Here is a 15,619-nt window from a genome sequence, read left to right on the forward strand (position 1 = left end):
GCTTGATAAGACACGTGGCACAAGTCGATTGGGCAGATGAGATATTTTTCCACACTTTCCAAAGGCAATTAATTCTGACCGTCCACATAACATGCGGAACTGACACGGCACCTTCTAGAACAACTAGTGGCTCACAAAATTAATGTACCAATATTTAAGTATATAATATTTTATTATAAATATAAGTTTTTGATTTTTTAAATATTTTAGAATTATAATATAATTATTAAAAATATTAATCTTTATAATTATCAAATATTGAGCTTTGAACTTTTTATTTATTTTTTTATTAATAGAATAATATTTTATTTAATAATATATATTTTAAGAATTTAAGAGACTGACCCAACGTCTAACTGAAAGCTGCCTACCATCACTTGCCTATACGACTGTATCCAGCTACGTAAAGCTTTAAATTTATAATAATTATTATTTTTATTTAATTTCTATAGTTGAAATAATTATTATATTTTAAATAAATAAAAATAATTTAATCCCACAAAAGAATTAAAAAAAAGACATATTTTTAATTGATTGTGTGACATATTATGATTTATTTTATAATAATAATATATAATAATACAAAGTGACATATTAATTTTATAATTAAAAAATATTAGCAATTAATTAAATTTCTTATATCGGAGTTTTAAAATATATTTTTAATTTTAAAAAATTTTTATATAGTTTTGAGATGAATTTTTCTAATTATTTAAAAAAATTAATTTGTATTATTGTAATAATTTTGATAATTAACTGAATTATTATTAAAATATAATAAGCATTTTAAATTAGTGGATTGTTTAATTTAAAAAAATAAAAACGTTTCCGTAATTTGGTCACCAAGAATTAAAATTTTATTTAAAAAGTATTAAAATATTATTATAAAAAAGAGAAAGAACGGAAGGTGGAAAGGCGAAGCAAACGCTCGTCTTCAACTTCTCCCACCACCACCACACCACCAACCCTCCTTTGAAAGGAACTTCTCTGCGAACGACTCCTTCACGACTCTCGTTGCCTTACCTACTTCTCCTCCTTCATTATTGGAATCCCTAATTCAACTATATTTCCAGGGTTTCTTTCCCTTACCTTGCAGAATCTGTGTCTTATCTTTCGTTTATAGAAGGTCTCTTTGCTTCTCTCTCTCTCTCTCTCCCTCTCTCTTGTATTATCTTCAATTTGATGTGTTTTTTTCTGCTTGGTTGTTTGGAAAGTGAGAAAGAAAAGAATAGGAAAGTCGTTTCTCAATTTGTTTGCATATTGTGTCGCTAAATTTGGTTAGTTACGTTGAGCGGACAACAGGAGTATGTGAGTTTGATATTGTTTCTTTTTTTCTTTTTCTTTGTTTGATATCGTTTCGGTTTCTTGGTTGGTTATGGGGTTCTTTATTGAAGTTCATCGTGTGATGGAGTTGAAGCTGATAATCTTTTGATTGCTATCTTGGATATATTTTTCTTGTTTTCTGACTATTTTCTCTTAAAGTATCAAAGAAGTGTACTGTAGAGTTTCCTGGCAAATGTCAAAACACAATGCTGATGTTAAGGCTTATGATCGCATATTTTTCTAGTACCATTCTTTGAAGTTGTAAGTGGTAAAGAATGGAGTTTGCAGACATTGTCCGCCCGGGAAAAGAGGAAAAGAACAAGAAAGGGAATTCTTGGTGAGAAGTTATGCTCGGGGTTAGATGATTATGATGGTCTGCTTTGTTTGGTCATTTTCTTTATTGGTGTGGTAGGAAATTTAGAAGGGGATTCTATTTTGGTTAGGTGGTGTACAATGTTCTATTGTATCTACCAAGCTGTCACGGTATATTCTGTATAAATTTATTTATCAGGTCGATAAGAATCCTTAGATAATTGAGATAATTCAGAACAAGTTCTCGCCAGGAGAACAAGTAATTGGAGAAAAGTTTGGTGACTTGGATACCAAGGCTTGAAGTGTGGTGGTGTATGTGATCAAGGAAGTTATCAAATAGTTAGAGCAGGGGCTTATTGAATTAAAGCTCTTTTGTTTTGCAGGATTGTCTTTTTTTCTTCTCTTTCCGACTATTATTGGAGGATATGTTTTTTACCCAATAGTTACTGGAGGTTATCTAATCCTCCTGTTTTTACAAATTCCTTCTTCTTTAAAATACTATGCGTCAATAAAAAATGTAATTGAAAAAAATCCAGGATATCAACAAATTACTGGCGAGACTGTCATATGTCTTCATCAATTTTGTGCATATCACAAAACTGGTGAGCTGAAGTTCATCAAGATTACCGTTCTATGAACTGCACAGCATTCTAAGTTTTTTGCAATTTCTTAAAGAAGTGCTCTAATAGTGGTTCTTGGTGATACTGCTACTTTTGTTTTAAAGATTTGACATTGCCGAAATCTTTTTGGTTTCACATTGTCTAAAGCTTCGAAAAGATGTCTGTATCTATATCCAATTTATTCTATATTAGGCCTGAGAGATCTCTGTAGATGAAACTTGTTTCATAATTTCCTCTAATTTTTTTAGCAAAGTCTTACCGTACTCCATTGCTATTCATTCTCCAAGATTGGCTGCTGGCACATAAGAATTGTTGTTTTTTTCTTGGAATGTTCCATGGATTTGGTTGTCTTGGCATTGTTTTATCTATTAGTGATTATACATCTCTTGTCACATGGTTTAAATTGCTCTCTACATGTTTTGATTTTAATTATTTCCATCACTGGACATAGAATTTTAAAATTTCTGGTGAAGAAGAAAAGAAATGATTGGTTATGGTGAAATTAACTTCAGTTGTGCACATGCTAAAATCTGTTGGAGTTTGCTTAAACAATCATATGTCACGTAATGTGATGCATTGTTATGAGATTTTGGATTTTGTAATTTCCTTCTAGAAATTAGTAATTGGTAATTTAAGTTGACAAAGTGAGATTTCTCCTGATGAGATGATCAATTCTCTTGTCGTTTGTTATTGATTTTACTCTAGCAAGACATATTGATGGACACTAATCATGTTTCTATTTCAGTTTTCTCACCACCATGTCCAGCCTGGAGGAACCTCTAGGTCTTGATAAGTTGCCAAGCATGAGTACCATCAACAGGATCCAGAGGTTCTCATCAAGTGCTTGTCGGCCCAGAGTTGATGACATGGGCTTGGGAAACTGCTGGATTGAAGGGAGAAGTTGCAGCACATCCAATAGCTGCAAGTGAGATATCAGTAATTTTTGGATTGTCTTTAGCACTTGAATAATGGTTACTATGATTTTAACTTGAGTGATAAGAATTTCCCTCTCACGAAGGATTCTCCTCCAAGCATATTTCTTGCCCATGTATCCTAGCTTATAGGAGGACGCACGACCGAGGCCTTCCTTGGCCGAATAGGATTGCCTTTATTCTCTTGTGGGCTTCTTCCATTGGCCCAAAGTTCTCATCTTCATTGATCAACTCTTGGACAAATAATTGGAAAGCTTGCTTGAGTTTTTGGGATCTTACTCTTGTGAGTGGCTCACAAGGGATCATTATACTCTTCCCAAGTGACCCAAGTCCATTCCTCATGTCTAAGCCTTGTTTATCTTGTTGGACTCATGTGTGGGCGGTTTATGCCCCAAATCGCAAGGATCAAGTGTTGTATGGCCTTGGCTGCTTGTTTGGTCCTTCTGATTCCTTGGCCACTTGCTTGCTCACTTGAATAGGCCATGCCCTGACTTGGATGGATTGAATGGTCCCAAGAATATTCCATGCATTCTAGGCTCACATCAAATTGCTCACGCGATCTCGCTCTATGTTCAACACCTTTTTAAAATCCCCTCTGATAACCCATTTTCCGGCCCATTTATTTTTACACTCCTCCAGTTCCATCCACAAACCACTCCGCTCCTCCCTTGAGCCCTTATAATAGACACCAATGAACGCCCACACTAGTCCGCTATTGTAATTTTTAAACAAACATGAGATAGTGAATTCTTTCTTGATCACCTCCTTACTAATGATACGATCCTCCCTCCAAACCACCACAGTACCATTCGCAACACCCTTTGTCGGTAAAAGGTGCCACTCAATCTTTTTCATCTTCTATAGGTTTTTTACATTACTCCCCTTAATCAACTCCGTTTTGTTTTCCTGAACGCAATACATATCTGGTTTCCATCTACTCATGCAACCCTTCAACACTATTCTTTTTTTCTTATCATTGAACTTTCGAACATTTCATGAGATTGTTTTACCAATCTTTGTCTATTTTCACATTTCCTCTCACTCATACCACACTTCCTCTTGCAGTCATAATTGATTGAGGACTACAACCTTTTTAGCTCCTTAAATCTCTCCTTTCCTGTTCTCCTCTTTTCTCTTCCATTCGCTATCCGACTTTCCTCTTCTCCATTCTCCTCTTAATTTTAACAAAAATCTCTATCATTTTATGTTCTACCCTTCAACAATAACTCCACCATTTTACTAATTCATTGGATATTTTGCATCACTGAAAGAGAGCCGTTGATCTCCCTATCTCCACCTTTGTATTCCTCCCCCATATTTCCAGCATTATGACCTCCATCCACTTCTGACATCCCCATTTTCATTCTTTTACTCTACCACTACTGGAGCAAGTTACCTTCCACTACCTAACTTGTTGTCATCAACCCAGAGCTCCCTGCCTAGCACCATGTCTTTGTTTCCACTTTTCGGCTTCATCTCAGTTATCAGAGTGATGGAAGCCCACATCTCCTCCCTCAAGATCCAGCCACCATCTACGTTAGAGCTCAAACCCCCCAAATCATCGGATTCCCTCGCATCATAGATCACTCTCTCTATCCCCATCGGAAGCCTATGGCCTCCTTCTTCCTTTTTTCTTTTTCCTTTTTTTTTTCATTTTCTTTCTCTGCCGGGTCAATTTTCGGGATCGAGCTTTAGATCACAAGTCCCCATACCCTCCTCACTCTTGGCTCCTTGCTCGAACCCGGTATATCAACCCACTTCCTTTCTCCAATAATATGGATCTGCAGACTACCTTTAATCTGTTATGTCCAGGCTCACTTGCCCTGCGAGTATTGAGCCCATACCTACTCATGCCAAAACGACACCCAGCCTCTACGTTTAGATTTGGGTGTCTTCGTCTCACGTGCGCCCATTTTGAATTTTGAACTTGACCCACTCCGAGTTGAATCTTGATCGCGTTGTCTCAACCTGCGTTGCCCTCTCCTATCCCCGTTGAACCACATCCATAAACGTGCTTCCATCTTCCATTTGTACCGTGATACAGAGTTTTGTTTGACAATGGGGACACTTCACAAGCTCCTTCCTTCGCATCTCCACCTTTTGATTCCCGCCTTCCTCCTCTTCCACTGCTGCAGCCACCCTTGGTTTGCTTTGTGTTTACCAACAGCTGTTCCACAAGCTCATACACGAATTTTATGAGACTCTATTATTCACCGGCTTCTGGCCCATAGACTGTGATTCCTTTCTCCTTAGTCACTACTAAGTACCATCCTCGTTGGTTGTAACCTAGAGCCACCCATAGACTGTGGCCTTTACTAATCGTGTGCATCTCCCATGTCTTTCCTCCCTACCTCTAATAGAGGTCGGCGAGCACATCCATCAGCCATTACACCTCCTCTTCCGCCAGTGAGATCTTCACCTGAAAACCTCTTTTGTTCTCACTGATGCTCATGACCTCCATCATCCGTCCTACACACACCAGATCAGAGGATTTATTATCCATAACCGATCAACTTGCTATCAAAGATTCTTTTGTATTCAAAAAATTTTGCAACAAATTTTGACATATAATTATTATATTATGAGAATAAATCCTACTGCTTTTGGTCCTGGGGTTTCCACGCTTGAAAAAAAAAAAACCTGGGACGTATCGCTCAAATCATTGGTCCGGTACTGGATGTAGCCTTTCCCCCGGACAAGATGCCTAATATTTACAACGCTCTGGTGGTTAAGGGTCGAGGCCCAGCCAGCCGACCTGGTTCACTCCTTTAACCACTAACCCCACTCCTCTTCTCTACCCTTCCCCCTTTCGAATGTATTTCTTCTTGAGTCTCACTTTCTCTCTCTAGCTCTTTCTCCCTCTAACACTCACTTTCACCATGGTCACCATTGTAAGTATACTATCAACCAAATAAAAAGATTACTTGAGGAACTCATTGAGGTGATACAAAACTTGTAGCCTCAACGATAGGCAAACCTAAAGATACAAGTCTTGAAATTAATTCAACCTTCATAGATGTCGGTACCATATTCTTCTCATTCTGTAGCCCATCCCTTGTACCATTTTTTTTAACTGTAATTAGTCCACATTGTAAGTATTCTATCAGCTGTCTGAAGCTGTAACTTTTGCATATTACTTCTTCCTTTTCTAATAAAGTTGTTGTTGCAGTATCTCAGTCTTAGTTTGTTTAATACTTTGAAACTTCCATTTTCACAGTGAAGAATATGAGGAGTGTGCTAGAGAGGCTTACCCATGGCGAAGGCATACACAAGAAAAGTTTGAAGATGACTCCTTCAGTCGAAGCAATTTAAGTATAAGAAGGAATCATGCAATATTTGGAAATTCTTTTTGCTCAAATCACTCGGCGGATCAGCAGTATAACTCCATGTGCAATGGTAGAGATATCCGAGACATAACAAATAAGGTGATTCAATAACTGACACTCATATCTCTTTTTGTTCTAGAATATTTTAATCTAGCTTTAAAATCTTTTGCTCTGTGCTATTTTTCATGAGACGGTGATCAATGTCCTTTGTTATAGCATTTTCCTAACAATTTATCTTTTCAATTGTCAAATTTACTCTCGATTTTTGGTTGTTTTTCTCTCAATGAAATTTGTCTCATCTTTTTCAAACAGTTCTTTAAAGGTTTACCAAAGTTTGTGAAGATAGTTGAAGTTGGTCCGAGGGATGGGCTACAGAACGAGAAGAATATGGTACCAACATCTGTAAAGGTTGAATTAATTTCAAGACTTGTATCTTCAGGGTTGCCTGTAGTCGAGGCTACAAGTTTTGTATCTCCTAAATGGGTTCCTCAGGTAATCCTTTTATTTGGTTGATGAATTGTGTTTAGCAATTTCTTCTTTTCAGCATTGTTAGATGCAGGTTGGGGCATATATTGCACACTGGTTAGCCTAAAATTTCATGATATATTTTCGAGATTTGCAGTAATCAAGTAGAAGATAAATATCAGTCTTTATGCTATAATGATCTTATATGCACATTATATATAAGTTGTTATTTCACTTCTTACAGTTTCTATATTTCTCTCCTTTCCCTTTCAAATTCATCCTTTTCTGTCAACCTTATGTTTTTCTCTTGTTGGTATTGCCCTTGGCCTCGACCAGTTGATTTCTTTTCAAATCATTTCTTATTTTCTAGTTGGAAGTGGTTGTGGGAAACTATCAACTTCTTGTGGCATGAACATCATAAAAATCAATCAACAAGTTGACCTTCTATCTAAAATCTAAAATGGAAAGTCATAAACGGATGAGAAAGCGTTACCATAACAAATTAAGGCGACCATGCTCTTTAAGAAATTAGGCTTTACTGGGTGAAGAATACTTGCTATGTTATGATCCTGGACCGAAGAACGTTTTGGGGGACCTCTCGTTGAGAAGCCTTGGAGCAATTTAGCCATTTGGTTCGCCAATTTCGAGGCTTGATGGCGTATGTGAGCCTCATTAAAGATAACCTTTGAGCTTTAAAGGCTAGGTCTTCTTTAGAGATAAAATTTAGCCCACGCCTTTATTGATAATCTTGATGATATTTTTGGGGAAGCTTTTATCTATACTTTTATCTAAAAAAAAGATATTTTTTGGGGTAGCTGCTCAAGTATTGGATGACTATCAAACAACCAGGATTCATATATCCTGTTATTCGATCCAAATTCCTAATTCAACTCCTAAAGAAAGATAAAAACAAGGAGATAAAATCAGGAAATTAACCTAAGTGGGGTCGTTCTTTTTTAGAAAAAAAATTCTGACTTGGGAAAGTTGGAACTCGAGCTGAAAGTTCCTGCTCTTTTCCTTGCATTGCAATGGGTACCCCATTACATAAATTTTGGTGGAAGCCCTAGATTGGTATGCTTCTTGAACATGCAATGACCAAAAGTACTCCTAGGAAGACCTCCTTTTTTCAGAAATATAAGTAATTCCTATGCAGCATTCTATATTGAAAAGGTTTTGCCTCAATTAGTGGCTTATATTATATGCTACAATGACTGATATTTATACAAGGATTCCAAACATTTTATAAAAAAATTCTGAAATCCTTCAACTCTTGTCATGTGCGGTCTTGCCTCTTGTAAATATTCTGGGATTCACTGCCAGATTATAGATCGAAAATGTTCATGAAATTTGGCTGAGTTTTGGTTTTAAATTCTACTTGAATTATCTCCGGAAGTCCTTCTTGAAAGCATTTTGAAGGCGTTCCCTACTATTGATACATGTTATCATTTTGATAGTTATGTCTGCTTCTCAAACAGTCTTGTCTTTCCTGCTGGACTGGCCGTTAACTGAAGTACCTTTAGTCCCTTCCTATTTTCAATAAATCATGGATTATAGTTACCCTTTTGCAACACTAGAGGTGAGGATGAAAAATGAAAAGGGGATTCTTAGTGGTTTCTTTGGTTTGAAGTTGGCCTATACTCAATTTAAGGGCAGAAAACACGGAAGCAATGAGACAGCTGACAACTTTCTTTATTGTTTACTGGCTGTTATTTTTTTACATCATGGCAGTGAGTTATGCTCTGGTTGGCTATTGATACAGATCTTTAGCTAGTTGGAACAGGACAAGTGGTCAAGTGAAGAGCATAGGAGTGAACAGTTGGAAGGGTTTTATATTTTTGTCCAAAAGATGCACTTGTAAAGGCTGAAACAGACCTTTGCATAAACTGAGATCTTATTTAGAAGTTCATCAGGAACTAAGTTGTTTCTGAGAAAGGCTAGGACAAGGACTGACATATTGCTAAATGCAAGGGGATCAATAAACTGGAGTTTGACTGGTGTGACTGCCCTAACTTTCATGAGAAAAGGAACTTATGATGCACATTTCTTTTCTACTGGTTGACTGGAGCTTCACTAGCTTCCAAGAATTACGTATAGGATGGATATCGTGATTGATTCATGTTATTGATTTGCCAGTAAGAAACTGAAGGCTCAGGACCATAGCATGACTCTTGAGATACTCATATACTTAGTTAATGAACTTAACTGCTTGTTCCTGAAGGGAATAGCTTTTGATCATCAAATTACTAAATTTATTCACGTATGAAAATTTTACTTTTAGTGCGGAACTTTGCAACTCAATTCAAAAAAACTATTATGTAAAAATAGTTTTTTGACACTGCAACTCAATCACTAAATTTATCTGTATATGGTTATAGATGTTTTTGATTTAAGTTATTATTGTTGTTTCCAGTGGGTGATTAACTTTAGTTTTGTTCGCATTACTTTTTGTGTAGTTAGCAGATGCAAGAGATGTGATGGAAGGAGTTCGTAATCTAGAGGGTGCTAGACTGCCTGTTCTTACACCTAATATGAAAGTGGGTACTTTTCTCTGTGAAGGGATGATTTAATTACTGGATGTTGATACAAGGGGAAATGCCTAAAGAATCTTACCAGTGGCATTTGCGATATGTAGGGCTTTGAAGCAGCTGTTGCTGCAGGTGCTAAGGAAGTAGCTGTCTTTGCATCAGCTTCTGAATCCTTCTCAAAGTCAAACATCAATTGTAGCATTGAGGAGAGTCTTGCTCGCTATCGTGCAGTTACTTCTGCTGCAAAAGAGCTTTCAATCCCTGTTCGTGGGTATGCACTTCATCCTCAGTTTTTTTCCTTCTTTCACATGGTACCTCTATAGTTGGTGTTACATTTAGTGTAGGTGACTGCAAATTGGAAAATGCTATTGGTCGATGTTGGTAAGAGTTATAACCACCCAACCCTCATGTCAGGGAAATAAGGCTTCTGCATGTTGGAGAGTTTAACATGTTATGTTCTTACGCCACTGTCAAATAAGGCTTCTGCATGTTGGAGAGTTTAAAATGTTATGTTCTTACGCCACTGTCTATCATAGGTTTGGTTGACATGCTTTCTGCTTCAGTTAGATAGTTCTGGTTTCCTTCCATATACATACATAACTTCACTTTTGGAAGGGAATAAGCTACCTATTCAACTTTCATCTTATATGTTTTTGAAGAGGCTAAGTTGGATTTTGAGAGGTTATACTGTGTTTTTGGTTGGTTGTCAATTGCTTACAAGGATCCCAATGCAATCTACTTTTTGGGTAAATTAAAAAAGGTGTTTTTCAATTAAATATTACTAGCTTTTTTAGTTTTTCATTTCTAGAAGATGCTTTGATAATTAACAGAGTCTGTTTCTGCCCATTTTGTTACTTGCTTCATTGTTGATCTTCAGATATACATGCTTAAAAGCTTAATTCGATTGGGTTGTTATCCAATACTTGCATTTGTTTATTTGTTGGTCTATGACTTGGTTATTTGAAATAATTTAGATATCTTGGTGCAGCTATAGTTCTAAGTTCGTGTTATGCTTTATAATTTTGGTTGGGTGTTGAATAAAAGAAATGCTGCTGGACTTTCACAGTTATGTATCTTGCGTTGTCGGATGTCCAGTGGAAGGAGCAATTCCTCCTTCTAAAGTTGCATATGTGGCAAAAGAGCTTTATGAAATGGGTTGCTTTGAGATATCTCTCGGTGATACAATTGGAGTGGGTACACCCGGTAATGCTCTAAACTGCATGTTACCTTCTGAAAGCACAAATATTTGAAGAAGATAAAGAACACATGCACATAGAGATTTTGTGTATTTGATCTCTACGTTTGTGTTTTATGTTTGTGAGGGTTACAAATATTGCTCTTATACTTTTGAGATTGCTTCAATTCAGATCATTTTCATCCTGTCCTTTATGTCATTTTGCAAATACGACTTTTTGTTAAAAACATTGATCAAAAGATAATTTCACATCTCAACTGCAACAAATAGAAATAAGAAATAAAAAATCATTTGACAAAGGAAAGAAATTTTTTAACCAACATTTTGGATCAGATGAGAATATCATTACCTTGTTCTAGTGAGGCATAATATTAGTAGATAATTGCATATTTGTAAATAGACTAGCTGATGCGTGTCAGTGCTTGCTTGGACAACAGAGTGAGAATTCATTTGATAATTTTCCTGGACAGATGTATACATGGATTATAGAATTTCTTGTTTCTTACTGTCGTCACAACTAATTTCCATTTCTCTCTGCAACATTCTTTGGCACAGGTACCATTGTTCCCATGCTTGAAGCTGTAATGGCTCTTGTACCTGTTGATAAGCTAGCTGTTCACTTCCATGACACTTACGGACAATCTCTTCCAAATATATTGGTTTCCCTCCTCGTAAGCATATGATAACATAAACCTTCATTTTTTAATGTCATAAATTTCTCTATGCGCTTAAAATATCCTGATATAGGGTCTGGCTCGACAAATTCGATCCCCTGATGTACTATGCAAGAGCATTTAGCTTTTTATAAGATCTATGTTGTGATTTAATAGTCCGTAAGCAAAAGATATTACTATTTTCTTTTCGATATGCAACAATTAGAGGCTGTAGTTTGAAGTATCAATGTGGCAGTTATATAATGTTAAAGAGTAAGAATTTCTCCCTGTGCTTACAAGTTTGTGCAGACCTGCCAATTATACACAGCATAATAGACAAAGCCTGTAATGAGCAATAGTCTACTTAGGCAGCCTTAAGTGAACCATAAGTGCCAGCACATTTTGAGTTTTGCAACAGCCAGTCTTTAACAAATGTGATATATTTGAGCTGTCACTGAATTTATTGCCCAATTTACCTATATGATACTGATTTCCACATCTTTCTAACAGATGGGGATCAGCACAGTGGATTCTTCCGTAGCAGGTTTGGGTGGGTGTCCATATGCCAAGGGAGCTACCGGAAACGTTGCTACAGAAGATGTTGTTTATATGCTCAACGGCCTCGGTGCAACGACCAATGTAGACCTTACAAAGCTCTTGTTGGCTGGGGATTTCATCAGCAAGCATTTGGGTCGTCAATCTGGTTCTAAGACGGCAGTTGCATTGAGCCGAACTACCAGCTGATGACTGATGATGCTGCAAGTGCAAGTATACAGAAACCGGCTGTTGTAATCAAGTTATTTTTTTTTTTCGATGAGTGGGAAGTGAAGGCGAAAATTCCCCGCATAAATTCTTGTATAATCAGCGTGAGGCTTATGTAAGTAGTAGTATATAAAGGAATAAATACAACAAAACCAGAAGAAATTCTTGTAACTTTCAACTTGTATATCTGGAGTTGAAGATGCTTATATATGTAAAAACGAATAAACACAACAAAACCCAGAAGAAATTACAATTGTAAGCCCTCATACTGTATATGTATATATATATATATATATATATGTATTTCAAAAAAGAATGAAGAACACTCATGCTTGGCTTTTAAAAGGCATGTTGGATTGGTTAAAAGCAAACTTTTATAAGAAATTGAAGTGGAGAAATCTTTTGAATGAAGATTTCTGATGCAGTCTCTCTGTGGACCTTTCTTTTAGGAGATGCCAAAATTTAGGGTAGTTAACCATGACTTCCATGTGCTCGCAGTGCAGTTGCTTGTGATTATAATTATATCATTCACAAAGTAAATGGTCCAAAAAATTTTGAATACTTTTCCAAAAGTTATATGTATGTGTATACATATATCTTTTTTTATATAACTTAACTGGCACAATCTTAATTCTATACTTGATAATTCTCTTAATTATCTTATAATTTTTTATTTTATTTTATTATTATTAGCAATCAAATACTTTATTGTTTAAGAGATTAAGATTAAGAAAGGAAGAAAAAAAAAGTGAATGAAGACAGCATCATGTTTCTTTCAAAAAGATCAACCCAAGTGTTGATGACTTTTTTCTACCACCACCCAAATGGTCCACCTCTCAATTCATTTATGCTTAGACTATTTTTGAAATTGATTTCAACTTTGATTAAACTTGTGTTGTAAAAATCCAAATCTCAAACCTTTATTCCCTCTATGATTTTAGCTATTTTGATTTGATTAATTTGTGGGTTATGCTTTTCTTTTTGTCTTTTTTTTTTTTTTTTTTTCCTTAGAAAGATATATTCATATATATATATATATATGTGTTTATATGTATATCTTTGTGTATGTTAAAATTAAAAATTTGTTCATACTCCTTTCAAAAACATTATTACTTGTGAAAGGGAAAAAAAATCCAATCATAGTGGCAAGTAAAAGTATTAGATGAGCACTTTATGTGTGAAGCTACTTTGGTAAAACTAATACTTTGATCTATTTAATCCGATTCGCTTACATTCAATATGGTACAATTTTTTTTATTTGGTTAAAATGTGGGTTAGGGTTAAGTTACGTTTGGGTCGGTCGGAGAAGAGAAGTGGTCAGAATGAGTTTGAGTTTTACGTTTATATAAATTAAGAAAATATGTTATATTGATAAAACAATTCTATTTATATTGATATAATAAATTAACTGAGTCAAATTTAGTCAGATAACTTATAAACCTAACGTGATTATAAAATATATAAAAAAAATTCTAACTGTATCGAGTTTGAGTTTACTTTTCATATAGGAGGGTCTGAGTTAGATTTTAATAAAATTCGTATTGAACTCACCTTGTTACTATCTTTAGTTAAAATTAAGATGCTCATCTCTCTCTTTATATATAACTAGAGATTGATTATATATGTTATAATTAGTGATTTTCAACTACTAATTTTGTTTTCTTCTAAATAAAAAGCTTTAGATTTAAATTTATTTTAATAATAATTTGTAGTTTCCATTATGAAGCTTTTGTTGGTATAATAATTTTGTCACACATTAGTGTAAGAAGTAAACTTGAAGAGTAAAAGGTATTTATTGTCCTACTTAAGTTGATTTTTATTTTAAAATATTTGCGTACGTAACTATTTACAAAAGAAAAAAAAATATTAGCTCGAGTTTTAATCAATTTGTTCGTTTATGTTATTTTAAATTTATTTTATTTTTATTATCCGTATATGATTATACTATTGCACACAATTTTACATAAAATGAAAAAATTTAAAATTATCTCGTTTTAATAATCTTTTTATAAGTTATGTCAAAAAAATAATAATAATAAAAATTTAAATAGAACTGTAGTTACCGACAATGTAATAATTCAGTGACTAAAAACTTTATATTTTTTTTTAAAATTAAAAATTTAAATTTTATTGAGTCTATAAATTTTACTAATTTATAAATTTATTATAAGATAGCAGCGACTCATGTATAATATTTTATTTAGTAAAATTAAATACTTAAGTCATTAATATATTAAATTAGATTAGGTTTTGTTAATCGATGAAGTCATAATATATATTAAAAGTTGGATATAATTTTTTAAATTTTTTACAAAATATAATTAAGCTGTAAACATGGCTGAAATTAAGTAAATGGGTATTACAGGATTTTGGTCTCTCTCTCTCTCTTTCTCTCTCTGTGTTTATATATATATATATATATATATATCTGTCTCTGTTTGAGAGGATTATCAAAAGAAAGTCAACAAAAAGTCCTTTCTCTTTTGTACATTATAGTCAAAGGCAGGGTTTTTCTTTGAAGCTGAAAACATGGGCTTTGTCGCCCTCTACACCAATTTATTTCTATTATGCACACAAATACATACATATACAATATATATACATACATATATATATATATATATATGTAAAGGAAATCACTTTTTTGCCAACATGGTCATCATCTACAAAAAAAACAGTCTTCCACAACACACCCCCTCCCACAATTCTAAAGTCAAGAAATGATTTTAGCAACTCTCCATATCTCTCTCACCCTCACCTACTCAAGAAATTATTGAGGTGATTCACTTTTTAATTTTTATTTAATCACATTAAATTATTTATTATGTTATAGTAAATTAAAATATACTCTAAAAATTAGACTAATTTTTACGTATTAAAAACAAAATTTTATTTCGTTTAAATTATTTATTACGAGATCGAAGAGACTTATGAAAAAAATTAAATTTAATATATAAATTTATATTGTTGATTCATTAAATTTTATGTTCATAACTTTTTTAACATGGAATTAATTTTATAGGGTTAAGAGATTAATTAATCATATTTAAAATTAAAAAAGAGATTTTTTTTTTTTTATAATTTACCCATAATTTCTCCACCAAACCCAGTTTGAAAATTTACTTTCTCTCTCTTTCTCTGGAGGAACTTGAAAAGAGACTTGAATTCCAAATAAGAGATTTTTGCGAGTTAGAAAGTTTTGGGCTCTTGAATCAAAACCAAAACACTCTCTGCACCAAATTTATTACAATTCTGCAGACACCAAACCCTATGCATCTTCCCTCTCACTCCTCATTCACTCTCCTTTTTTTCATACCTCAACTTAACTCCAACTTAATTACCCTTCACAGAAAAAGCAAACCACCCTTCAATAAGTCCAGCAAAAAGAAGACAACACACTTTTTCTTTTTTTTTCCTTTCTTTCTTTCTTGTTTTGAGTTAGCAGTTGAGTATTCTTGGGTTATTAGTAGAGTTTGAATCTCTTTTTTAATTGGGTCGAAGACGAG

The 15,619-nt window shown here is 34.3% G+C and overlaps 1 protein-coding gene across 3 annotated transcripts; it reads left to right on the forward strand.

Moving 5' to 3' along the window:
* Positions 1 to 899: 899 nt before the first annotated feature.
* On the forward strand, positions 900 to 12,372 carry LOC110817511 (Aldolase superfamily protein). Of its 3 annotated transcripts, none has more exons than XM_088219165.1 (9): positions 900 to 1,126; positions 3,001 to 3,180; positions 6,405 to 6,612; positions 6,826 to 7,005; positions 9,432 to 9,512; positions 9,611 to 9,774; positions 10,570 to 10,706; positions 11,254 to 11,369; positions 11,862 to 12,372. In XM_088219165.1, the coding sequence occupies exons 2-9, from the start codon at positions 3,014 to 3,016 to the stop codon at positions 12,093 to 12,095; spliced, it is 1,287 nt and encodes a 428-aa protein (XP_088075291.1). In that variant the 5' UTR covers positions 900 to 1,126; positions 3,001 to 3,013; the 3' UTR covers positions 12,096 to 12,372. The 3 variants fall into 3 exon arrangements, with proteins under 3 accessions (XP_088075291.1, XP_088075289.1, XP_088075288.1); XM_088219163.1 differs by lacking the exon at positions 900 to 1,126 and adding an exon at positions 1,148 to 1,308; XM_088219162.1 differs by lacking the exon at positions 900 to 1,126 and adding an exon at positions 1,333 to 1,660.
* Positions 12,373 to 15,619: the final 3,247 nt, after the last annotated feature.

This window comes from Carica papaya, chromosome 5 (assembly GCF_054855325.1).
Source record: "Carica papaya isolate Zhongbai chromosome 5, ASM5485532v1, whole genome shotgun sequence".
NCBI lineage: Eukaryota > Viridiplantae > Streptophyta > Magnoliopsida > Brassicales > Caricaceae > Carica > Carica papaya.

What these genes read in the sequence shown, in the direction of transcription:
- LOC110817511 (XM_088219162.1), top strand. Translation starts at nt 1,599, where the DNA reads ATGGAGTTTGCAGACATTGTCCGCCCGGGAAAAGAGGAAAAGAACAAG. An exon ending in TCCGAGACATAACAAATAAG is followed by an intron (nt 6,613 to 6,825) that starts GTGATTCAATAA and finishes TTTTTCAAACAG; the next exon opens with TTCTTTAAAGGTTTACCAAA. An exon ending in AATTGGAGTGGGTACACCCG is followed by an intron (nt 10,707 to 11,253) that starts GTAATGCTCTAA and finishes TCTTTGGCACAG; the next exon opens with GTACCATTGTTCCCATGCTT.